The 25,532-nt window shown below is 39.3% G+C and overlaps 2 protein-coding genes across 2 annotated transcripts; both read left to right on the top strand.

Moving 5' to 3' along the window:
* The first annotated feature begins 7,290 nt into the window (after positions 1 to 7,290).
* LOC147827970 (mas-related G protein-coupled receptor member X1-like) lies at positions 7,291 to 8,282 on the top strand. Its single transcript, XM_087212028.1, has one exon. The coding sequence runs from the start codon at positions 7,291 to 7,293 to the stop codon at positions 8,173 to 8,175; it is 885 nt and encodes a 294-aa protein (XP_087068154.1). The 3' UTR covers positions 8,176 to 8,282.
* Positions 8,192 to 17,933, top strand: LOC101712746 (mas-related G protein-coupled receptor member X1-like). The gene is made up of 2 exons (XM_004851786.2): positions 8,192 to 8,199; positions 17,079 to 17,933. The coding sequence occupies exons 1-2, from the start codon at positions 8,192 to 8,194 to the stop codon at positions 17,875 to 17,877; spliced, it is 807 nt and encodes a 268-aa protein (XP_004851843.2). The 3' UTR covers positions 17,878 to 17,933.
* The last annotated feature ends 7,599 nt before the right edge of the window (positions 17,934 to 25,532 follow it).

Raw genomic sequence — 25,532 nt, 5'->3', positions numbered from 1 at the left:
GTTGCCAAGAATTTGGAATACTAGGACTTTTCTAAATTTCCAGGGGGCTAGCACAATTGTACAACCAGTCTGGAAAATATTCTTGGATTTTCTTAAATGATTAAAAAATACTTGCCACACAACACAGCAATCCTTCTTTGCATTTATGCAGGAGATTGGAATATTAGATTCATTTGTAAATCTTGAGTTTATACATGCTTTGTTTATAACAGCTAAAGTGAAAACCAACCAAAAGTCTTCTTCTTTGTAAATAAAGAAACAAAATTAAGTACATCTATACAGTGGACTACAACTAAGCAGTTTAAAAAAAATGAACAAAAAATATTCATACTTGCCAGAATGTAGATGGAACTTTAGGACATCATACTAAGTGAAAGGAGAACATTAAAAGATTCAATTCTGCAAAATTGCATGGTTGTAAATCTTTTCACATGATAAAATTATAGATATAGAAGCAAGTTACACAGTTGCTACACCTATAAGAAGTGTGACAATGATGGGTGTGACTATAAAAGGGAAGTCCAAACAAGTCAGAAACACTCATTGGTTAGCTGCAGCTCCTTTGTACCTAAAACATCTTCAATACACGGAGGATAAAGGAAACAATATTAAGGGAGATGAGAGAAATTTGTCCTCTTCTGAAATAATTATGAAGAGCTTGGTGAGCAGCAAATGGATCAGTGTGTTGCCAGTTGAAGACAGAAGCACTTCTTAAATCCCCAGTGTCTTGCTCCCAGTGCATTACACTGTGATCTCTATCAATATCTCTTCAACAAATGGATGCATGAATAAGAAAGATCCTAAAGAGTGCTATTACTTGGGTTGAATGGAAAAATAAAAATGAAAACAAAATTAAAGCTTCTAGGAAACCCATATAATTTGACAAAAAATGTAATTGATTATAATTCTCTTTGTGGAGAGATCTGCCTGTTAGGAAGAATTACTTTTGTCTCTAGAGTAAAATAAAAGACAGCTAATAGGAAGCAGGGAGATAAATCTTTCTCAGAGGAATGGGATCCAAGGATGGAGAAAGAGGGAAGAGAAAGGGGATGATAAGGAACTGACATAGATTATGTTCATGTACCAATTCCCCATGAAGAAAGTAAACATTATGTACAACAGACTCACTGAGAAAAAATAGGGCAAACGATTCCTTTCACAATAGCATCCAAAAAACTGAAATACCTAGGAATCAACCTAACAAAAGAAATCAAAGGTCTATTTTCTGAAAACTGCAGCACTCTGGAAAGAGAGATTGAAGATGACATTAGGAAATGGAAAACATCCCCTGCTCCTGGGTAGGAAGGATCAATGTAGTGAAAACGGCCATACTTCCAAAACTGCTATATAGATTCAAGGCAATCCCAATTGAAATCCCAGCAGCGTATTTCACAGATCTTGAGAAAAAAAATCCAAAAATTCATTTGAAAGAAGAAGAGACCCAGAATTGCAAAAGCAATTCTAGGTAACAGAGACATGGCAGGGGGTATTACAACTCCCAACTTGAAACCATACTACAAAGTACTGTGATAAAAACAGCATGGTGCTGGCAAAGAAACAGACCTGAGGACCAGTGGAACAGATTAAAGATGCAGAAACAACTCCAGACACACTCAGCCATCTTATCTTTGATAAAGGAGCCAAACACCCTCAATGGAGGAAAGATAGCCTCTTTAATAAATGGGGCTGGAAAAATTGGGTTTAAACGTGCCAAAGATTAAAACTAGAGCTATATCTCTCACCATGCACTAAACTAAAATTGAAATGGATTAAAGATCTAAATATTAAAACAGAAATGCTGAGCCGACTGGAAGGAGTTAGGTAGAACTCTTGAAGACATGGGTGTAGGAAAAGATTTTACAAACAAAACCTCAGTTACACGTGAACTAGTACAAACAATCAACAAGTGGGATCTCTTCTTATTAAAAAGCTTCTGCACAGCAAGAGAAACCACCAACAGAGTGAAGAGCAACCCACAATGTGGGAAAAATTTTTCACCTGCTGTTCCTCAGACAAAGTTGTACTACCTAGAATCTATAAAGAACTTAAAAAAATCAGACCTCCCAAATTTCAAGACTCAATCCAAAAATGGGCATCTGAAATGAACAGACATTTCTCAGACAAAGAAGTAGAAATAGCAAATGAACATATGAAAAAATGTTCAACATCATTGGTTATTTGAGAGATGCAAATGAAAACAATGCTGAGATTCCACCTCACCCCACAAAGAATGGCTGCTATCACGAAATCAACCAGTAACCAATGCTAGCAGGGATGTGGGGAAAAAGGAACCCTGCTCCACTGCTGATGGGAGCATAGACTGGTGCAACCACTGTGGAAATCAGTATGGAGATACCTCAAAGAACTAGGACTGGAAGTCCCATTTGACCCCGCTATTCCACTGCTGGGGATCTTCCCCAAAGAATTAAAAGAATCATACCACAGTGACATATGTGCACCCATGTTCATAGCAGCACAGTTTGTGACAGCTAAAACTTGGAAACAACCCAAATGCCCATCAACTGGAGACTGGATAAAGAAAATGTGGGGTTTTTTATAAAAAAACTCAGCCATAAAAAATGAGAAATTAGAGACATTTATAGCTAAGTGGATGCACATTGAGGCAATACTCTTAAGTGAAATAAATAGGACACACATGAATAAATTCTGAAGAGTTTCTCTGGTGTGAGAAACTGAAAGTGTAAATAAGGATGAAATGTATAACAGGTAATGTGAAATAGGAAGAAAGGGGCAAAGGGGAAGGAAGTGGGAGGGCTAGGGGAAAGGATAGAAGGGAATGGGATTAATATGAGAAAATGGAAAAATAGGAACAAAATCTTTGTAAATAAGGCGGACTGGAGGGGTCGAAGGGAGGGCTGGGCAAGGGTGAAAAATAAGAACCAAGAGAGACTATGTAAAGGTGCAAATTTCCAATGATGAATGTCATTATATTGCATACCTAAAGTGTACCAATAATTAGAATGAATAATCGAAAATGTAAAATAGGAAGAAAAGGTCCAAAGGGGTAGGGCTGTTGGGAGGGGCAGGGGAAAGGAAAGAAGGGAAAGGAAAAATGCTGAGAAATGGAAAAAATGGAAATAAAGTCTTTGTAAATAGGGAAGAGTGGAGGGGATGAAGGGAGGGCTAGGAATGGGGAAAAAATAAGAACCAAGATGCATCATGTAAAGGTACAATTCCCAATGAGAAATGTAATTATGTTGTATACCTACAATGTACCAATAATAGAATTTAATAAAAAAAGTTGTTCACATGCAAAAAAAAAAAAAAGAATAAAAGAAAATGAGAAAAGAAGGAAAAATGGAAATAAAATTTTTGTAAATAAGGAGGGGAAGAGGGATTAAAGGGAAGGTAGGTGAATGGGGGAAAAAGGAAGATATATCATGCACAGGTACAAATTCCCTATGATGAATGTGATCATTATGTATATCTAAAATGTATCAGTAAACTTTATTAAAAATACCAAAAAATTAATATGCATTATGTACCTGTACCAATTCTTCGCAAGGATAAGAAGGAGGCAGAAATAAGGAAATGTTGTGTGATCTGAACTGTTTACATTTTGCAATGGAAGGCATTTGATCCTTCTGTTAATATGGAGAATACAACCAGAAATAAAATTTAATATTGAGAGGGAGGGATGAAGGTGTTGAAGGGAAGGCAGGGGAATGAAATAAGGGCAAAAATAAGAACCAAGATATATAGTATAAAGGTACAGATTCCCAATAATGAATGTCAGCATATTGTAACCTAAAACATACCAATAAGATTAATGAATTAGAAAAATTTAATATTGAGAGACAACAAATACAAATATAAAGTATAGAAGAAGTGGTCTGTGTAGAATGGGACTCAGGTAGACTTTTACGTAGGTGTCATTTAGACTTAAAGCATTTACATTAATGAATTACTGCTAAATAAAGAAAACATGAAAGAAAAATTAAGACATAATGTGACTTCAATGACCCTAGGATATACCTCATTCTTTATTTATAAAGCTTCACAAGCCATTTCACTTTGCTGGACATTGCTGCTGCCTAGGCTCAGAGTTGGCAATTAAAGGCTTCAGGATAGCAATTACTTAAAGGAACATAAACCACATAAGATATAATGAGAGAAGTTGATTTGTGAGTGGAAATTGGACAGATGCCCAGAAATACTTCTGTAAGAGTGCATGTATCAAAATCCTGTGTTCTCTGATTTGCCCACAGTCCCTGTGTAGGAAATCACATGAGCCATATAGCTTCGTGATAAAGGCAACTTGTCCTCCAGGTTGTATTCCAGGTCCTGCAGGCAGCCTCTGAATTAGAGGACAGAGAAGAGTCCTCTGGTGTCAGTCAGTCCAGAAAGACTTTCCTTCTTCAGCACAGATGAGCTTTCTAACTCTAGAAAGAAGACTACAACGAAGGTAAGTGCATATAACATCCTATTTCCTATTTTCCAAGCATGTCAATTTTTGCCTAGGTTCATAATCCTCTGTCCCACTTTTGGGTGTTGTAGACGGGGGTCAAAGAGCTTCCTTCAGAGAAAGGGAGAAGACATGAGGCTTTCATTTGAAAAGTGAGTGCTGGGAGCATCACATGTGGGTGTTCATAATGGCGTTCTCCAGATGATTCTCCATTTTGATCCATCTCCCTCCTCCTTCCCATTATTTCAACCATTCAAATCTGCAGTCATAGGAGTAATCCTACTTTTTCCTTATGTAAAAAGCAAGGTTACCTCCAGGGATTTAACTCAAGAGCTGAGGATTCTGAAACCTAATTTTCATTAGTTTATTTGCTTTTAAAGTTATTCTCCTTCATATACTTGTGAAGGTGCCCAAAGGAAAAGGTTATCCCAAACTGAAATAATTCAGAAGTATTTCTCTAGTTGACTATTTGCAAAGAAAGACAGGATTAAGGGAAATTGATAATCTACAGTATCAATGCAAGCAACAGTGAAGCAGGATATCCAGCCCTACAATTATAAAGACAAGGGATGGAGTAGTTTCTGGAAGGAGACCAGAGCCATAGCACCAGTTTTAGCAATAGGAGAGGATGATCAGGCAGGTGAGGAAGCAATCCTCTGTCCAACTCACCATCACAATAGCAGAGAGAAAATAAAGAGCAAAATAAAAGATTGATCATAAGAAATATTGAGATAGATCTAAAATCCTTCTCCTTATGCCCTCCATGGTCCTGGTAGTTTTTCCCAGTGGCTCGAAAAACACATATGCAAAATAAACCGTCCTGGGTGGGAATAGAATTTCTAGTTTTCCAAACATATTTTCTTCGGTCCAGCCAAGGCTATGGAACCTTGGCTGTGTTAAAGAGAGCATGATAGATGCACTCACTTCTGATGCCTCTGCAGCACAGGGGGAGGATGTATCCTTTTTCCACCTGTAGAGGCCTCTCTTCTAAGCAAGTCATCAGGATTCTAATACCATGACTGCCTTTGTTAGGAAGGAAAGGGTTTCTGGATTTTGATATCTATTCCTATTTAGCCTCCACACACAATTTTCCCCAACCCCATTTCATGTCTTCCCTTTCTCTCTAGTGTTTATTAATTCTAGATTTTATTTAGTTCATAAAGATGAGGACTAACTTGGATTTAACTTAGAATTTATTGGTCTGCATTTGCCCTCATGTGTTTGTAATTAACAGCTCTCTGGTGCTGAGTCTGTTGGTCCAATGGATGGATTCTGAGCAGCACTGCTGGGTTCCGTTCATAGTGTGAGACAAGGACAAATCATTCATTCTCTGAGCTCTAGTTCCATCTTCAGTAAAATGGAAATACTACTCTCATCCTATAGGTATTTCAGAGGATTCAAAAGACTGTATCTCTCAATCACTTGTTAATAGTCACTCAGATATAAAGTGGTCCTCTTGTTCCAGATAAAATCCACATGAGCATGATCTTTTACATTTCATACCCTGCATTTCTTTTTCCTTTCAAAGATTCCACTCACAAAAGTGTTTATGTACAAAACAGCATGAAAATCTCCAAGGACACAATACAGTGTCAATTTACATTGCACACCTCACAGCACAACACTTAGTAGTCTTCCTTTGAATACTTTTATACTTGAAATACTTCTTTTCAGTGGAAGTCCAACCTCAACCTCTGTTACTCTTTTATCCTATATATCATTGGAATTTCAGTGTGAACTCAACTCCTACCCAACACTGTACATTAAAATGCTTCTATGTCCTCCACAAAGCCACTTTATAAACTCACTATATGAATGTGCATCAGTGGTCAACCATTTGTTTGTGAGCCTAGGGGTACCAGAAAAGAGCTTCTGAACATGAGTGTAACCATTGCAGTGGTTACACAGAACACACACCAATGAACTGGAATGTTCGGGATAGTGTCATGGGTGGGATGTTGATGATGATTGTGCCTTCACTGACTGAATTTCACACACTTAAGTAATTATTTTAAAGACAATACTTTCCTCAAAAATAACCATGATATATAAAATTTGATCATCTTATTTTAACTGAACATTCTAATATCTTTAATTAGGTTACCTTTAAAAATTTTTTCCATTTAATCCAAATGTTCTACAGCCATGATACTCTTCCTTCATGCATTCCTTCACCGAGTTACTATTGAGAACACAGTATGTCACACACTACTTTACACCCTGGGGAAACAGCAGTCCTCCATCTTTAATGGCTGACACACTGAGCCATTGCAAGCCCACCATGACCAGCCATCATCACAACTGTACTAGTAAGAGGTTACATTCCTTTTATGCCTCTATGACCTCTCCCACTTGGTTAGACAATTCTCATCATGAGCATGTTCTGGTTCATCTCTGTCTTTTTGCAATGCCTCACCTAGTGATAGTTTCTGGCCCAGGACAGAGTAATAACTGGGTCCCCTATCCTTTTTTCATATTTGAGATAGTTTTCTTGACTGTTCTCTTCCTTAGAAAGAACTTCTGAGACATGTCCTAACCACTGGCAGGAATTGGTTGGGTCATTGTGTACAATTAGATTATAGAATATTTGCCTCTCCTAGAGTATCTATATTGGAGTAGAGAAAGCCTAGTATTAAGAATCCCTGGAACTTGTTTGCATTTTGGTTCCAGGACTCCCAATCATTAAATGCTTAAGCTCTGAAAGACTCTGTTTCTTCCTCTGTAACCCAAAGACAGCAATTCTCACATAGCAGGAGGCCCAAGAATAAGAGACCATGCAACAGGTGCTCAGTTTGTTTTTTTTTGTATTCCTAGGAACAACAGTGGAGAGTCTCTGAACATGAATTCAACAGGAAATCACACCAATGGATGGGAGTGTTCTGGATTTTCCCTTTGCCATGATAATACTGATCTTAGAGTTGCTGAACGTTATCTTTGCTCTGGTTGGGCTGGCAGGAAATGCAGTTGTGCTCTGGTTTGGGCTTCTGTGTGCACAGGAACATGGTCTCAGTCTGGCAGGAGCTGACTTTTTCTTCCTGGGCTGCCACATTACAGGTTCTGTGAATGACCTCTTCTATGCCTTCGATTTCACCTCTCTCACTATTTACAAGTTCTTATTCCCTGTGATTATGTGCTCCTACATCACCAGCCTGAGCATGCTCAGTGCAATTAGTGCTGAGCGCTGCCTGTCTGTCCTGTGGCCCATCTGGCATAGACTCCACCACCCAAGACACATGTCAGCTGTCATATGTGCCCTGCTCTGGGCCTTGTTCTTGCTACTGAGCATCCTGGTACATGTATACTGTTACTTCTCCTTTAAGTTTTCCTGTTATCCATGTCCTACAATGTCTTTCATCACTGCTGCATGGCTGATCTTTTCAATTGTGGTTCTGTGTGGGTCCATCCTGGCCTTGCTGGTCAGGATGCTCTGTGGCTCCAGGAGGTTGCAAATGACCAGGCTGTATGTGAAAATCAGGCTTGCAGTGCTGGTCTTCCTCTTCTGGGGCCTCCCTGTAGGTATCCTGTGTCTTTGTTGTCCTGATTTACAAATACCAGAGACTTTTTTTTATTATAGTATCATTGCTGTGTTCATGTCTGGTATCTACACCAGCACCAACCCCTTAATTTACTTCTTTGTTGTCTCCTTTAAGCAGAATCAGCATCAGTGGCAGCAGGGAAAGTCCCTGAAGTTGATTCTCAAGAAGGGCTTAGAGAGTGTAACTGAGGTGGAGAAAAGTAAACAAAAATAGACTTCCTCAGGATAGCATGGAGAGGTCAGGATTCCTTCCTTTTAGTGTTTTTGTTTCTACAAGTGTTCACTCCTGGAAGTTGAACCTCTACAAGATTACCAACATAATAGTGTAAGATCAAACCCTGACACAGATATAGATAGATACAGATAGAGATATATATATATAAAGGTAAACATATACATACACACATACACATGCCTGGACCTTTTATTTACATATTGTCTGTGGCTCTTTTCACAGGACAACAAGAGAATTGAATAGTTCTAACACAGCTGATATGCCTCCTGGATTCAGTCTCTAGTGACACACATATGCATGTGAATGCACACACACACACACATACACACCACAATACCCAATGGTCATCCTAAGTTACTTGGGCCCACATAATAATTCTAAGCACATCCAGAAGTGTTCACAAAAAGAATTATGATGAATACAATTCCTTTCATTTCATTCCAAGTACAGTATGTTTTCTCATAGCTTTCATTGTATTTTTCTTTTTATTTTGCCATGTATAATAAATCTTTCACAAGTATCACGTATATCATTCATGAATTCATTCACTGAATTACTACTGAATACAGAATGTGCAGTAGCTGGAGCTTGAAAACGTGGATATTAAAAGGCCTTCAGTCTTCAATCAGAGACTTACTGAGGTATTTATAGCCCCCCTAGGAATTGTCATCTTTACACCTGTCATAGCAAGAAGCCATACTGTCCTCCTGTTCCTAGACCATGATCTATTTGCCCTATTCTGCATGCACTCATCTTAGACACAAAGCTATCAAAATCACTTCTTCTCTTTGAATTCTGCAATAGAGAGAAAATTTTTGGCCCATGTTAACGGCTGCACAAATCCATCATTTCCCTTTTTTTTTTTTGGTACTGAGGATTGAACTCAGGACCTTGCACTTGTGAGGCAGGCGCCAGAACCACTGAGCTAAATCCCCAGCTCCGCCCCCCCCCCTTTTTTTTTGCTCCTTTAAGCACTCACTGTAAGAGCAGCTCTCAATCTGCTTCCACAGGGGATCTGTCGGACTCTCCTGGGGAGCAGGACTGTGAATAAGCCTTCCTCAGGGAACCCTGGACACCTGGGAAGCAGCAGGGAGCAGTGCTGAGGAGCCTCTTCCTGGTCACTGGATGTGACCAGATGTGAATATTACTCTGCCACACTTGATGGTTCTCTCCTCTTCTCCCAGGCTCATGCCTCCGAAGTATCTCAGTGATTCCTCAGTGTCTTCAATTGATTACTTTAACATAGAATGTCAAGTTTCTTCAGAAAAAGCTCTACTTTACTTTAAAAGTAGAATAGTGTGTGGCTCTCTGTTAAAAGATACATTATCTTCTCTAAATCTTTTCTTAGAATTTTTCATTTTTAGTTTCATTACAGTGGAAATAGTCACTTCCTCAGATAGAAAACTCTACTGATAATTGCCATATATATGATAGTTTTAAAGAAATAATTCCTTATTTCTGCTAGACTCTATTCTTGTGAGTCATATTCCAACCTGTGACTGGGGCATTGATGGAAGTAAACAGCTTGATTCAGAGTGAATGAGTCTATAAGGCTCACTAGATCATCAGGTCTTTTGGGAAACAATGTACTTAACCATAACTTTTGCCTGCATCTGAACAGTTCAGTAGGTTGTCCAGAAATCTGGAGTCACTTGTCCCTGAAAGGGTGACTAGCCGTTCTTGGAATCTGGTTATAAAAACCAAGTCCTTTATCATTGAAAATGATGTTCAATTAGGTCTGACCCGGAGTGATGTAAGTCTAGAAGTAACAGAATAAGTCACAGTTTGACATTTTACTTTTAATGTTTATGTCAAAGTGAGAAATGTCTTGGATAACATTTATCAACAGTTTAATGATCTATTAAGTTTCAAAAGATGAAGTAAGTCTTAAGATTTAGTAGCAGTTGTTTTGGCTGGCTTTCCTTAACTCCAGTTCTCAGGCCTCATGGAAGGTAGAATTAAAAACAGCTGATCTATCCATCATCATATAAATTATATTGATAAAACTTAGGTGCAAGATAGGGTTTAGGATTATTAGGCACCAGTGGCTACTCATTCTCAAGCACACAGAAAGAACCACGTGACATGGTATAGAAACTCAGCAAATCTCTGCAGATCACAGCTTTGAGGCTGCCCCTAGATACACCTCAGAGAGGGGAGTTGAAAAATAAACTCTGAGAATCCAGGAGACAGTGATGTGTAGCTTTGAAAAACAATACCACATGTAGTTTTCAATGTTCCCAACCAAATGTATTCATTGTTATAACCCAGCACAGTATACAGAACTCTGTTTCCCTAGATCCAGATAAAATGGTCTCCCCAGTCCACCAATGTGTAACCTCTACCATACACAGTATCCACACACTACAGTTTAGCTACAAGTGAAGGATCCTCCAGATCTGAGAAAAAGAAATGATAGGAGTTCCAGTGTATGCACAGGCAGACTGCTTTGTCTTGATGTGGTTATCTCAGTCTGAGGATTATTACATAGTAAGTCATAGGAGTCTTATGACTTCCTCATTTATGTAGCTTTGGCTAAAGAATTTTCCTTCATAAATAGCACTGTGCATGAATTGTAGGAGAGGAAGAAAGAGATGATTCATTGCTAATGTAAATCAACATTATATTTCTTACCAAAATTAAACATTAAGTCTTTTGTACTTTGATAGGGAGGATATATTCACATTCGTGCTAACTAGTAATTAGAAATTTAGGAAATAAATTTAGCGAGTCTTGTTGAAAAGCTTTCAAAATGTGTTGGCTATAGTACGTTGACTTTTAGATAGATAACCTTGCATTTCTCACATCATGTTACACATTTGAAAATATAATAGTCACAAATTTCAGAATCTGGGAGGAACCACAAAGAGAGAGGAGATGCAGACTGGGCCATGCCTTGTGCCTTGTACTCTTTTTCTTTTTAGTTCTTTTATTGGTACATTTTAGGTATACAATTCACTCACATTTATCATTGGGTGTTTGTACCTGTACATGATATATCTTGGTCCTTATTTTTTTCCCCATTACCTGTCCACCCTTCACCCACTCGGCCCTTTCCTATTTACATAGATTTCATTTCCATTTTTTTTCTTTTCTCATAGTTTTTCCTTTCCCTCTTTTCCTTTCCCCTTCCCCTCCCTTCACTCCTTCATCTTTGGACCTTTATTCCTATTTTAAATTATCAATTATTCCTTTTAATCATTTTAACCCTTGTTTACACTATCAGTTTCTCACACTAGTGAAACTATTCGGTATTTATACGTGTCCTATTTATTTCACTTAAGAGTATGGCCTCGATATGCATCCATTTAGCTATAAATGACTATAGTTTTTCATTCTTTATGGCTGAGTAGTACTCCATTTTATTAAAAAACCCCACATTTTCTTTATCCAGTTTCCAGTTGATGGGCACTTGGGCTGCTTCCAAGCTTTAACTATTACAAACTGTGCTGCTATGAACATGGATGCGCATATATCACTGTGGTATGATTCTTTTAATTCTTTTGGGAAGATACCCAGCAGGGGAATAGCTGGGTCAAATGGAACCTCTAGTCCTAGTTCTTTGAGATATCTCCATACTGATTTCCACAGTGGTTGCACCAGTCTGTACTCCCACCAACAATGAAGAAGGGTTCCTTTCTCCCCACAAACCAGCCAGCATTAGTTATTTGTTGATTTCTTGATAGCAGCCATTCTTTCTGGGGTGAGATGAAATCTCAGTGTTTTTTTCATCTGCATCTCTCAAATGATGAGTGATGTTGAACATTTTTTCACTTACTTTGTACCTTGTACTCTTATTTCTTCACTTGTAAAGAGAAACTAGTAGCAAACAAAAATTTCAATATATGCCTAAGGTTTCTAGCAGAACATAAAAGTTTACTATATTATTTTGTGGCCTGAATGCCTAATTCATAGACATCCCCCAATCAACCCTATGTACATTTGTAATAAGTATAATATTCTCTTAGATGATTAATTCAACATCAAACTTCTCTATCATCTTCATTGTCTTCCTTTAACCTGTCATCCAGTCCATTCTGACCATTCATTCTGACCACTGAGTCTTCATCTTGTCATCACCCACACTGGTATGGACTCAGAGTCTCAAATATGAGATCACACTGCCCGACACTCATCCCCCACCCATAAAACTCCTTCTCCTGAGCCTCAGCTCCGAGGTCCTTCCTAATCCATCCACATTCCATCAAGTCTCTTGACCCAACATGGCTCACTTGACACCACTTGCTTCCTTGCCACATTTAGCTTCTGTCATCTGTTACAATCACCACCTTGCACGAGCTCCCCACCCACTTGTCTCACTCCCTGCTGCCAATTTGACACACACAACTCATCTGGTTTAATCCAGTTCTCACTCACCCCCTGTGTATCCTGGAGTCTGTGTGGCCAGAGTTGTGCTGCATTCATTCAGCTCCTGGGTGGAAACTATCCATTTCTTAACACAGATAAATTTGAAAAGAGAAATAATTACTGTTCACAGCTATAGTCTTAACTAAGAGAAAAAGATTTAAGAAGGAATTCTGTAATAAATTGTTTCTTTAGAGAATAGCATCTCTGGAAACATTCACCTTTATTTTGACACATCTCTGTGCCATGTAGAAAGAAACTTTAAATTGGCCCACATTGCTGCTCGAACATAAAAAAGGAGGCCAATGCATGGAGGGCCTTGAGTGAAAACTAAGAGCTCGTTCTTAGTTAGTAGAGGTGTCCAGCATAGTTCTCATCCCTTGGCATTACTGGCAAGCAAGAATCTGCACAATAACTGCTTACAGGCCAGATGACAGGATGTGGTGGAGATAGACAGAATCTGAGATACAGAAGCAACTTTAAACCAAATGATGAAAAGTATCTCATGAGGAACATGATGCAACACACTCCACGCACTTATTTTCTAGCAAGTCTCTGCACAGGAAAACAAAGGGCTGTCCAGTATCCTGATAAGTCTCATTTAAGTACTAAACATCTCTCCTGCCCCTGAAGGCACATCTCAAGGGCAGAGTTGTGTCCTTTAGAGAAGAAAAGTTCCACAGGAGTCAATCCAGGCCACCTTGCCACATCCAGCAAGAAGAATGTGGGAAAGGCAAGAGTTTGTGTACAAGTTTTTAAAGCCAGACTTGGTACTTTCTATTTAGGCAAAATTTACATAAATCCTCACTAGAGAGGAGTATTCAGTGAGCCACAAGGCCTACAGGAAGAATAGACAGAAGACCTGAAAGATCCCTCCTGGTAATTTTACTGTTGACAGGGTGACAGTGAGGGATTCAAATCTGATAATCAAGATGGACAATCAGGATCCATCCTGATCTAGTTAATCTTATAGTTTCTCTGGGAATTCTGTCCAGCTGCTGAGCACAAAGAATAGTACTTTCTCTTCAGGGAATTAGACATTTTGGCTCAGCCAGATGTAAGGCAATTGTAGTGCACATCAGGTAGCTCAGCCTAATTGCAGATCTGAGCCAAGTTTTGCAAAGTCAGAGAGGCCCATAAGCTGCCCAACCCGAATTTAGAGCAAAGATAGTGGCCAGCCATCTGCACAAGCTGCAGACATGATTTGCCTTTCCTGGGTCATTATTAGCTTATTCACTGGTGATGACAGTTTAGACCACATAGTGAAGGTCTACTCTTCCACAGAACTCCAGCAATACTATAAAACATCAGTGTAGAAGGATAACTATTTCTACAAATACCCAACAACCCAAACAAGTGACATAAGAATTACAAAGACTAGGGAAATCAAGAAACTGTCAAAAGTAACTAGGCAAGCCCCAACATGGGCTATAAACAAAGGGCAATCTATGAATTGATGTAAAAATAATTCAGAATAACCCTCTTTAAAAAGGTCAGTGAATTTCAAGAATATAAGAATTTTAAAAATAAAGGAAAATTTCAGCTTGTGCCCAGCCTGGGCGATTTAGAGACTTAGAAAGGCCCTGGCTCAGAGGAAAAAGTAAAAAAGGGGCTGTGGTTATAAGGCAGTGTAAAACTCCTGTGCTCAATCCTGACTAATGAAAAATAAGTAGTTATTTCTGATAAAATGAATGGAATCAGAGGACACTTGCATTACTTGAATTAAGTCAAGAAAAGAACTGAAAGACCATTGCTTCATGATGTCACTAATATGTGGAACCTAATAAAGCTGATCTTACAGAACTTAAGAGCAGAATGGTAGCAGAGCCTAGGAAGACTAGAGAGGAGAAAAGGACAGGGAACGTTTGAACAATGTGCACTAAGTTAGGAGAAATCACTCTGATATTCTATTGCACAGTAAGATGACTGAAGATAATAATGATATACTGTAAATGTTTCAAAAATTGGAAGAGTTTGAAAGTTTAACCATGAAGTAATGATACCCTAGAACATAGATATTCATATCCTAGTTTGACTTTATGAAAACTAAACATGTATCAAAATATCACAGAGTACTCTAAGATATGTCTAATTTTTGTGTTGATTTTTTAATAAACAATACAAAGAAAAATACACAACAAAACAAGATATTTGAGAAGAAATTATGACAACAAAAACTCAAATGACCATTAATGCAATAAAAAAGCAAAACATAGAATCTTTCAACAGTTCCTTTAATCAAGTTGAAGAAATAGTGAAAATAAAGACAATATATTTGATATAATCTATCACAGAGGCTCTTAGAATAAAATAATGAAAAAATGAATAAAACACATGGGAATTGTAGGATACCATCAGAGACATAATATATGGAGAATATGTAGCCAAAAAGGAGATGAAAGACAAAAAATAACCACAAAGCATATTTCAAAAAGTAATAAATGAAAAAATTTCCTAATCTGAGGAAAGAGGCTATATCAAGCTATGGAATGTGAAAAAGTTCTACAATAAAATTGATATCATAGAGGAATTCACCACAACATAATACAGCAATCATAATGACCAAACTAGTAGCAGTAAAAGACAAAATTCAGCAGACAGCTGGATTTGAGTCCATATTTCAAGAATCCTGAGCTCTTGAAGTTACTTCATCTCTCCACTCCTTTGTTCCTCCTCCTCCAAATGGAGACAGTAATTCCTATGTAGCAGGGAGCCCCTGCAGATTAGAGATCATCAAGCAGATCTCAAGTCTTGTTTCTGTTCCCTTGGGCTCCAGCAGAGGGGCTCTGAGCATGGCTCAAACCATCCCTGCCTAGGGAACAGCACACATATGGAAATAACCTGGCCCCTCCCCAACTGGTGTCAAGAAGATCCTGCCTTGGATTGGCTGATTCTCATGACTGCCCTGATGGGGGTTAGGGGTGGGTGATAGGAAGCATACAGTATTTATGCTCTAGTTCCTTGGCTCTGCCTGCATAGGAAAGCCTTCTGTGTCTAAATTTTAAAATGTGCCATGGTTTACTATGTCCTCTGCAGACACATTATTCATTCTGTGAATTAGATCAACTTCTTCCATTCCATCTATATCCATTATCCACATCATTCAATATCTCACCATTAGCACCAAATACTGCCTGTACCCTCTCTGCTTCTGCTGCCTCCATGTAAGAAACCACTCAGCTATCATGGGCATCTGCTGTGGGCTCTGCCACTGTGCAGACCACACTGGAATAGTTCTAATATTTGTATGTCCTGCTTGGGATTTAGAAGATGATTGGTGAAGGGCAGTTGCTCTTATCAAAACATTATGTCTAGTTTTATTGGTTTCTTTGTGTCCCGCCTGGCCCTATTGTTTAGACTCTTCTACGGCTCCTGATAGAGGCAGCTGACAGGCTGTGTGTGACCATCCTGCCCAGGGTGCTGGTGTCCCTCCTTGTTGCCTGCATTTTGATAGCCATTTGTTCTTAATCCTTGGACTTCTGATCCCGTGATAAATGCTTCCTTTTATCTTGTCTATGGTTAGTTGCCTTCTCCTATGTTAACAATAGAGCCAACCCCATGTATATAGCACATGTATATATATGTATATACCCATGTATATAGCACCACAGTTCATAATAGCTAATCTAGGAAACAGCCTATATGTTCATCAACATATCAAATGGATAGAAAGTGATATAGTACATGTACACAAAGAAGTACCACTCTATCATAAAAAGGATAAATGAGTCATTTGTAAGAAAATGGATGTACATTGAGATCATAAAGTTAAGTGAAGAAACTGATACACACAATCTTGAATATCACATCATTTCTCTTATACAAAAAACTATATATATATGACAGTTAATAAGGAAAAAAGAAGAAAAAATGCATTTTAATCCATTGTAGATAATGTATATAAAAGTGTACCTTGATTTAGCACAATTGTCTTACATGTTTTATATGTTCTTTGGCTTATTAGTCTGGTTTTCAATGTGTATATTTCATGATTAAATTTATAAGGTCTTAAAAGATAAATAAATGAATCTGATGCTAAAAAATTAAAGAGGGCAAGTGTGGGGGAAAATGGGAATTGAAATGTATTATTTATGTGTACCAATCCTCTACAGTGAATGCAATCTTTATAAACTTCAAACATGTATTAATAAAAATCAAAAATAGTCAATAAAAACTGGAGTTGGTCTAGATTTTAGGACTCCCAGACTTTGTAGATCCCTTAATCTCTACAGACCCTTGTTTCCTCCCCTGTGACAGAAGGATAGTCCCTCCCCAATACTGTCATGGTCCTAGAATTATAGATGATGCAGCGGGTACTCAGCACTTGTTTATGTTCCCAAGGGCACCAGTGGAGAGCTTCTGAGCATGAATGAAACCATCCTGAGAGGCCACTCAACTTTTCTTTGATCTTCTACATTACTGAACATAATCCCAGAGATAGTGACAGTCATCCGTGCCATGGCAGGGCTGCCTGGAAACATGGTTGTGCTCTGACTCCTGTGCTTCTGTGTGAGCAGGAACCCCATTTCAGTCTACATCCTCAACCTGGCTGCATCAGACTTCCTTTACCTCTGCTGCCTTCTTATATTCTACCTATGGAAACTCATTGACCACTCTGACTTCAAGTACTACATCTACATACATCCAGCGGGAATGTTGTCATACACCATGCGCCTGTTCATGCTCAGTGCCATTAGCGTCAAGCATTGCCTTGCAGTCCTGTTCCCCATCTGGTACTGCTGTGGCCACCCAAGACACATGTCAGCTGTCACATGTGCCCTGCTCTGGGCTCTGTCCCTACTGCTCACCATTCTTGTACACATCTCATGTAGCTCTCTGTTTGAGAACGATGAGCTATGTTTGAGAATACATTTCATCATAGCCCCATGTCTGATCCTTCCATTTGTTATTCTCTGTGGGTCCAACCTGGCCTTGCTGGTCAGGATTCTCTGTGGCTTCAGCAGGTTGCCACTGACCAGGTTGTATGTGACCATAGGGCTGTCAGTGCTGGTCTTCCTCCTCTGTGGCCTCCCTGTGGGCATCATGTGGGCTTTGGCAGGCACAGTTGCTTTTTACACTCACTTTTCAACCTTTAAGGTCCTTGAAAGGGCTGCTTTTTTGCTGTCTAGTATTAACAGCAGCGCCAACCCCATCATTTACTTCTTTGTTGGCTCCTTTAGGCAGAAACAGCAACAGAGGCAGCAGCAGCAGTCCCTAAAGCTGGTTCTCCAGAAGGCCTTGGAGGATATGGCTGAGGGAGAGAAAACTGGAGAAAATCTTCCCCAGGAAAATACTGAGATGTCAGGATCTCCTTAATGCAGTGATTCTGTATCTACCATCAGTCACTCAGAGAAGTAGTCCCTCTAGAAGATTACATATATAACTGTGAAAGGTCACACTCTGATATAGAGAAAAAGTATATAGATTTATAAAGATACAAATAGAGGCATTTCCCCATTTATCTATGCATTGTATGTGGCAGCTTTCACGTGCAACAGCAGTTGAATGGTAGTAGTAGAGGCCATATTACTGCAATGATTAAAATATTTACTAACTGTGCTCTCTCTCTCTCTCTCTCTCTCTCTCTCTCTCTCTCTCTCTCTCTCTCTCTCTCTCTGTACATGCTCGTGCACATGCATGCCCACCCAAAGGCACATATGAATGCTTTTTATAACACAACCATAAGTTCTGGATACATTATCTGGTAAGGATGTTGTCTCTTTCTCTCAGGCAGGAGCTTCTAATCTACAGCAAGCTAGTACCAATAAACATAAGCCAAGACTCAGAAAAACCAACTACAACCCCTTCCAGTCTCTCTCATTGCCTGCAGATTTGATAATATGAGGGTTCTTTAGGTGAATTTGGCTCCTTTCATGAAAGAGCTAAACACACACCATGTCCAGCAGTTAAAGAAAATCAGAGGCTGACGAAGAGTAAGTAGAGTGGTTGTGGGACCAGCTGTAGGTTCATGCCAATGAGGCAGCCAACAGAGAAGCAACAACATGCACGAGCATCTTAGTATGTTTGCGCCAGCTAAAGCAAATGAAAACTATATCGCTGCTGTTTTCAGTCCAATAAGGAAATCTTGATCCTCAACCTAACTAGAAATTTAACAAAAAGGAAATCTCAGAAATGTAGTTAGTCTAGGTCAGTTGACACTTTCAAATAATCCCAGCCTATTCCTTGTCAACTTGATGACTTTTTACCCTCTTTATACCATAGACAATTACAAATAAAGACAATGCCAAGGCTTTCTCTGTTTTGGTATAACTGTCCAGTGTATACTTCAAAACATACTATCTCTACAAGTAATACATTTTGGCCATCATCATGACAATATGTACCATTTTACGAATTGCCTGTTCAAGACTGTTGCCTATTTTTATGGAATTCCCTTTCTACATTCTTCATTAAATTCTTTATGTATTCTAAATTTTAAAATGCTTTATTTTTATTACACAGCTTCACAGGCAAGCTCTCATTTGCTGCCATTGCTTCTGGTCCGGATTCATCATTTGCAATCAAAGGCTTCAGAATAGCAATTACTTATAGGAAGATAAACCAATTAAGGTGAGATGTGAGTGCAAATTAGGCAGATATCCAGAAACATCTCTATGAGGAATTGTGTCACGAACTGCTCTGGTCTCTGATTTGCCCAGAGTCCCTATGCAAGAAATCACAAGGGCCATTTAAGCATTTGATAAGTCTGGCTTGGTCATCCACTTTGACTCCAGCGCCTATTGGCTTTTCTTCTTTGAGAGGACAGAGGTAGGTACTCAGCTGTCACTCATGCTCAGAAAAGCACATCCTCTTCTATGAGGGTCTACTCTCCACATCCAGAGAGAATAATGGACAAAAGGTAAGGGTACATACCAAGACCAATCTTATTACCAGAGTGTGTTAAAGATTTTATTCCAAGTTCATAAGCCTATTTTCTACACTGGATGCTACATTCAGGATTGAGAAGTTTCCTTCAGGGAAAAGAAGGAGACATGAAACCTCCTTCTAAAAATGGTGCTGGCAACCTTGACTAAGTATGTCTCTATGGGGTTATCCAAATCATTTTTTATTTCAATACATTTCCACACATTTTCCACTTTATTCTCATACCATTCTCCTTTCCTAGGGAAAATGCTTCCTCTTAAAATTTATTTAAGTTACAAGTTGACCCATGGGCCTTGCATATCAGAGCTGAACTGAAGTCAACCCAGGTTTAATTATTTCACTTACTTTTTGAAGTTATTCTCTAGAGACTGACAATGTATGATAAACCATGCTAAGCCAATCAATAGAAAAACCATGCTAAGCCAATCAATAGAGGAAAATATATCCAATATTTACTGGAGTTGTTGGAAAGAACTATGGTTATATGGAGGTGGACAGGGGAGCATTTCCTCAGCATCTGATTGCTACAGAATTGGTGTCTGTCTCTCTGGAGTTTGCCTACAAGGAGGACAACAGCTTTTGGAAACGAGCAACTTTGAATAGACCTTTGCAGTGCAAGTCTTTAGCCATGAAGGTGGGTGCTGCACTAGAGTAAATCAGGAGTTGATGTAAGGGAACTGACTGGGGTGTACTGGTGATCCAGCAACAACATTCCAAACTGCTTGAACCAAGGCAGGGTCGAGGGAGCCCTCAGAGGGCCAGCCCATACCAAAAGAGGACCACTCGAGCTCACAAAAAGTGTGGCTTGTTCTTTGACATTTCCACTCCATAATCATCAGAAAATCCTGAGGAAAAATTTCTAAGCATGCAGACCAGGGTTGTAACAGGTTGTGAAGATGACAATGCCATGGTAGAGAGACTTAGGGCAGGCAGGAGATGCCCAAGAACAGGAGCTGCAAGAACAAATAAAAAGAGAAGAAGACATCTGGACATAGAGAAAAAAAGCCTTACTATTCATGTGGTGCATCTTTCAACGATGTCTCGACAGACAAAGGAAGGGGGTATTCCTCTGTGAGGAGGAACTACTCAGTCAGTTGACTGGTCTCGGGCTTCTCAGCCACTTTAAGGACCATCCAGGCTTTATGGTATATTTATCTCATTGTAAGAGCACCCACTTGGACTTTCTTAGGTGCATCCATGGAATTGCAGTATGACCTCATTCAGATCCTGTAACTCTGAGGGGGAATCCCCCTCTTTCTCGTGGGACACAGACAGAACAGTCTATAGTTTAGACTGTCCATTATCATTCATTCACCCATTCAAACAGCAATCATTCAGAGGCTAAAAACACACATCCCCAGGGACATACCAGGTTGGCTGACTTGCAACCAGACCAGACCAGACCAAAGGGCCACCTCAGTCAGCATCCTGACCTTAGCAGGGGCCCAGAGAATTGCTTCATCAAGAACTATTGTTCCCCACCAGAACCAGAAGGATCCTTACCAGACCAGACCAGATGGACTCCAGAAAACTTGGAGGGTGTCACAGGCATCTCTGCAGTCCCCTCGTGTTTCGGCAGTGAGACTACAATGGGGCCCTGGAATGTCTCAGGGGCGCCTCCCATATAGTTTGCTGTTGCGGGTGGGAGGGATCACAGTGAGGCCAGTCCACATATTGTGGCCATCTCGCTGGGGCCTCCAGCTGTTATGGACAAGTGAGTTAGAACAATGGAGGTGTGCCACACTCTGTGACAGATTTGAGCCCATTTATTAAGCCAGCAGCTGAGCGGTGCTAGTGCCCAGAAAGTTTTCTCAGCAACAGGAAGAAGTTTGATTTCTCCTTTTAAATCATGCCTTCAGTTAGGGTGGGCTCAGTGCAGAACAAGCAGAATCTTACAGAAGCAGAACCATGCCAGGTTAGTGAGGGGCACAAGGAAGTTTCACACACCAGGTGAGCTACAAAATGTCCTGCAACTACAGCAAGTTTATGGCCAAACAGGATGTGGGGGTTTTGGGTGCTTTGTCCAAGTACAAGCACTTCGTCCAAGCACAGGTATAAGTTGATATTGAGGCTCAAGATGGAGTCAGGTTGGCTATCACATAATAATAAATTAAGTTTATCTTACTATAACTGAAGTAATTCCAGAGGCACAGTAGATCAGTTTTAGTTTGCTGTGTCTATTGTGACAAAATACCTCAGATTAGGTGATTTAAACAATAGAAATGTATACTCTCACAATTCTGGAATAGAAGTCTGAGATGAAGGATATGTAAGGTTTGATTTCTTTAGCGACCTCTCTGGTGACCTTGCAGAATTCATCTTTTGTCATCCATCTGTAGTACTCTCATACCAAGTCCTCACAGTACTGGATATTTAGACAAATGCAAGGATAAGAAGTGGTAAAATCAAAACCAGGAACTAGATTGTGGGTGGCAGCAGGAATCAAGATGTTCCTTTCTGTTGAAGGCAGTGCACTCCCCAAAGAAGGACTGCAGCTAGGACTAGTCAAAGCTCCTCTTGGCTCTCTTTGGCCTTGCAGACCCACAGATGGGGGAAGGTTAAAGCCAGAGCTTCTCTCTCCCAATCCCCTAACCACATTGTAAGAGTTGGAGACAGAGAATGACTCAGAGCTTCCTCAGCTTCCTGTGGACAGAGTAACATTGGAAACTTCTGTTACCTTCAGCCCTTCAATAATTCTGCCTAAATTGGCATAGGCAGCAGGGGTGGCAGAAACCATGTGAGCATCAGACTTCAGTGCCAGCACGGTTTCATCCCTATGTGGCACTTGGACATGGCGGTAGAAGGCAAGTGATCTGATCCTTACTTCTTGAGGGTGGCACCCTCCATTTCCCTCTATGTTGCAACACCTGTCCCTGACAATGCAGGCACCCAGCAGGCTTAGTTCACAGTCACTCTGCTTGTCCAAGGTGCATTTGTGAGACCGCTACTACCAAACCCAAGCAGTGGAGCATCAGTGGAACTCCAGAGATGGGAATAGCTATGTGCTTATCAGCCATGGAGCAAAACAAACTTAAGATAATAGCTCACATCTCAAGATAGTTCTTGGCTATGGCACCCTGAGAGAAGCTAGGAAATTCTTTCTTCAAAGTCAGGCTATTGTGCAGATTTCAGGTTATCTAAGTTGAATGCAGGCCTGTTGTGGTTGCAAAATATCTCCTAGCTGAGATTATCATTATCCTTACTGAAAGTGTTACTGGGAATCACTTTTACCCTTATTCCTGGCACAGGGATCTCTTGCTCTATTAGCTGTGGACACAGGAGTGAATGGACCAAGGCATTTTATTTCACTTACTGCACTGTTTTCATAGGTCTCTGAATCTTATAAACTTATTGTCTCTTTCTTTTTTTTCAGTAAGTTTATTGGTACATTTTAGGTATACAGTGCGAAGACATTCATCTTTGGGAATTTGTACCTTTACATGATGTATCTTGGGTCTTATTTTTTCCCTATTCCACTGACCTCCCTTCAATCCCTCCATGCCTTCCTATTTACAAAGACTTTGTTTCCATTTTTTCCTTTTCTTGTATTTTTTCCTTTCCCTTCACCCTCTCACTTCCTATAGTCTCTTTCTTGATAATTTCCAGTGTTCTCCTGTGGTCCTTCACATCCAAGTGCAGCTATAGACCTGTTTCTTCCTTTCTTCTTTCTGGAGGAGTTAAGTGTGAAGCATCTCTACTCAGCCATCTTGAATCTCCTTTGTTGATTTTTAAAGCTGCAGAGTAATATTCTGTTTTGTGGATGTGCTAAGCCTTGTCTTCGCTGTTCACAAATAGATGGACATTTGTTTGTTTCCAGATAGGCTATTATAAATAAACCTTCAGGAAACACCTGTCTAGAGATTTTTAAGGAATGTAATTTTTCATTTTCTGGGATATCTACCAGGGTTGATAAAATTTTACAGTTCAGAGTAGGGGAATCATTTTACTTTACAATCAAGAAAGAATGAAAAATTGTTTTTTCAAATGTTTACTAAAATTTGAAACTATGAATTTAAAAAATTTAACCATTTTCTGGGTCATGTGGTTGTACCTCATCATGGTTTTATTTGAAGTTTCTATCCTTGGTTTGCATGGTATTTTCTTCACTCTCTATCTTCCAATGTTGTCTATGTTTCCATGTGTGTATTCTAATCTTATCTACTTATAGGGAAACTATTCATGTTGGACTAAGGCTCATCCAACGACCTCGTCTGCATATAAACATTTCACCTCCAAATCTTGTGATATACTGAGATAAGGGGGATTAGTACTTGCACGTATAAATATTGAGAGGTCCCAATCCAACCCATAGCATATTCCTTACTAAATATTTGACACATTCAACTATTAAAGACTATTGCTGAATATTTTTAATGGTCTCTATATTAGTTAGGTGTTCTTCATTATAGTGAAATAACAGAAAAATCGCCTACTATTAAGCATGGAGATCTGGGTGCGGCCAGGCTTACTACCTTTATATTAACCCTCCCTCTTCCTGGCACTGAATGGGTCACAGGAGAACAAACTTCTAAGGGCAGGTCTCTAATTACCTAAGGACTCCAAGTAGGTCCCATCTCTGAAATTTTTAAACAGATTTTCTCAAAATTTTCACCTAGAGGACCCAAGCTCTAATGGCAGGATTCCTAGGGTAAAATATTTAAATGAAATGAAAATTGTAATATTTCACTCCTGACTCCCAGAGCTCATGTTTAATTCTGCTTCTAGTTGAAATTATGATTTTCAAAATAACAAGTAGTTATCAGTACTGCACTGCTACTCACTGAAGCATGAGAAACAAAAAGGGAATTCAGCGTAGATAGGTATTTTAACTTTGTTTTGTTTTTAATAAGTTTTTGTTAGTATATATAGTTTTACAAAAATTTGGGTTTGAATATGGTATTTTTATGCATGCATGAAATGGAAAGAGGAAAAGGATAATACGCTATGGAAAGTAAAAGATATTTATAAAAGAAGTCAAAACATCCAGCTCTTCATATTAATAAATTAAATATAAGAATATAAACAACTATTGACAGCTAATAATAATAAAATATAAAGTAAGGGTAACAATCATAGGCCCAGCAAAATGGGAATCAGGGAGACTCTGACCTCTCTGTCATCTGGACTGCTGTGTGCATGTGAACGCGTTCTTGCTATGATAAGGAAGGTACCCAAATAACCAAGTGGAGTGAAGCCATGGTGAGCCTTGAGTGATCTGATGATTTACATTATTCATTAATGTAAAACCTGACTAAGAAAGCTAACATTTTTACTCTGCTACCTAGGCTTGAGTTGCAAATTAACTGACAGAACAACAATTGCTTACAGGGAGGTAGACCAGATAGGGTAGAAAGGGAGACAGACATGTGTGAGTGGAAATAGGCAGATGAAACATCTTGTAAAAGGAGAACAGTATCTCAAATAACTCTGTTCTTGATTTTCTCCCAATCCTTCCAATAGAAATCACAGGATCCATCCAGGATTTTCCTGAGCCTCTCTTAGCCACCAGCTTTCACTTTAGCTCCTGTGGTCATCCCCTAATTTAGAGAACAAAGAAAGATGTGTTCTGCTGTCCTTCAATCTGAGAATGGCTCTTTGCCATCAGCAAGGGTCAGCTAAGCATAGATACAAGACTGTCAGATTTTCCATTATACTATTCTCTTTTAGGCCACACCCTTGTATTTCCACCTGTGGGGTAACACATTTATGAAGAAATGGTAATTCTTTCAGCTAAAAGCAGAAAACAGAAGCTTCCATCTGCAAAATGTGCATAGGCAGACATGAATATGGGATGTCCAAATGAGCTCAACCACATTTTTGTGTTTTCTGACTCTATCATGTGGGCTTTTGGAACACCAACCTCTCCTGGTTTTCCTCCTTCACCAACTTCTTGCCATGTTTTACTTGGTACATTGGCATGCAGACTTTATCATATATTAAGTTCTTATGTGCATTTGTGTGTAATCTTGAGACATTTGATCTCTTATTGATCTTTTTATACATATAGTTTCCTGAATCAAATTCCTTCCCCAGAATTCTCATAGAGGAATAACCCAGACTTCTCAGTCTTGAACATCTCTGGTCTG

Source organism: Heterocephalus glaber, unplaced genomic scaffold, assembly GCF_053883595.1.
Source record: "Heterocephalus glaber isolate CG9 unplaced genomic scaffold, H.glaber_assembly_v1.0 deba00001428, whole genome shotgun sequence".
Taxonomy (NCBI): domain Eukaryota; kingdom Metazoa; phylum Chordata; class Mammalia; order Rodentia; family Bathyergidae; genus Heterocephalus; species Heterocephalus glaber.
Note: the sequence above shows the minus strand (reverse complement) of the source record. Positions and strands in the feature narration are given on the sequence as shown.

Excerpts from the sequence above, each read along its gene's own strand:
- LOC147827970 (XM_087212028.1), top strand. The coding sequence starts at position 7,291 with ATGGATGGGAGTGTTCTGGATTTTCCCTTTGCCATGATAATACTGATC.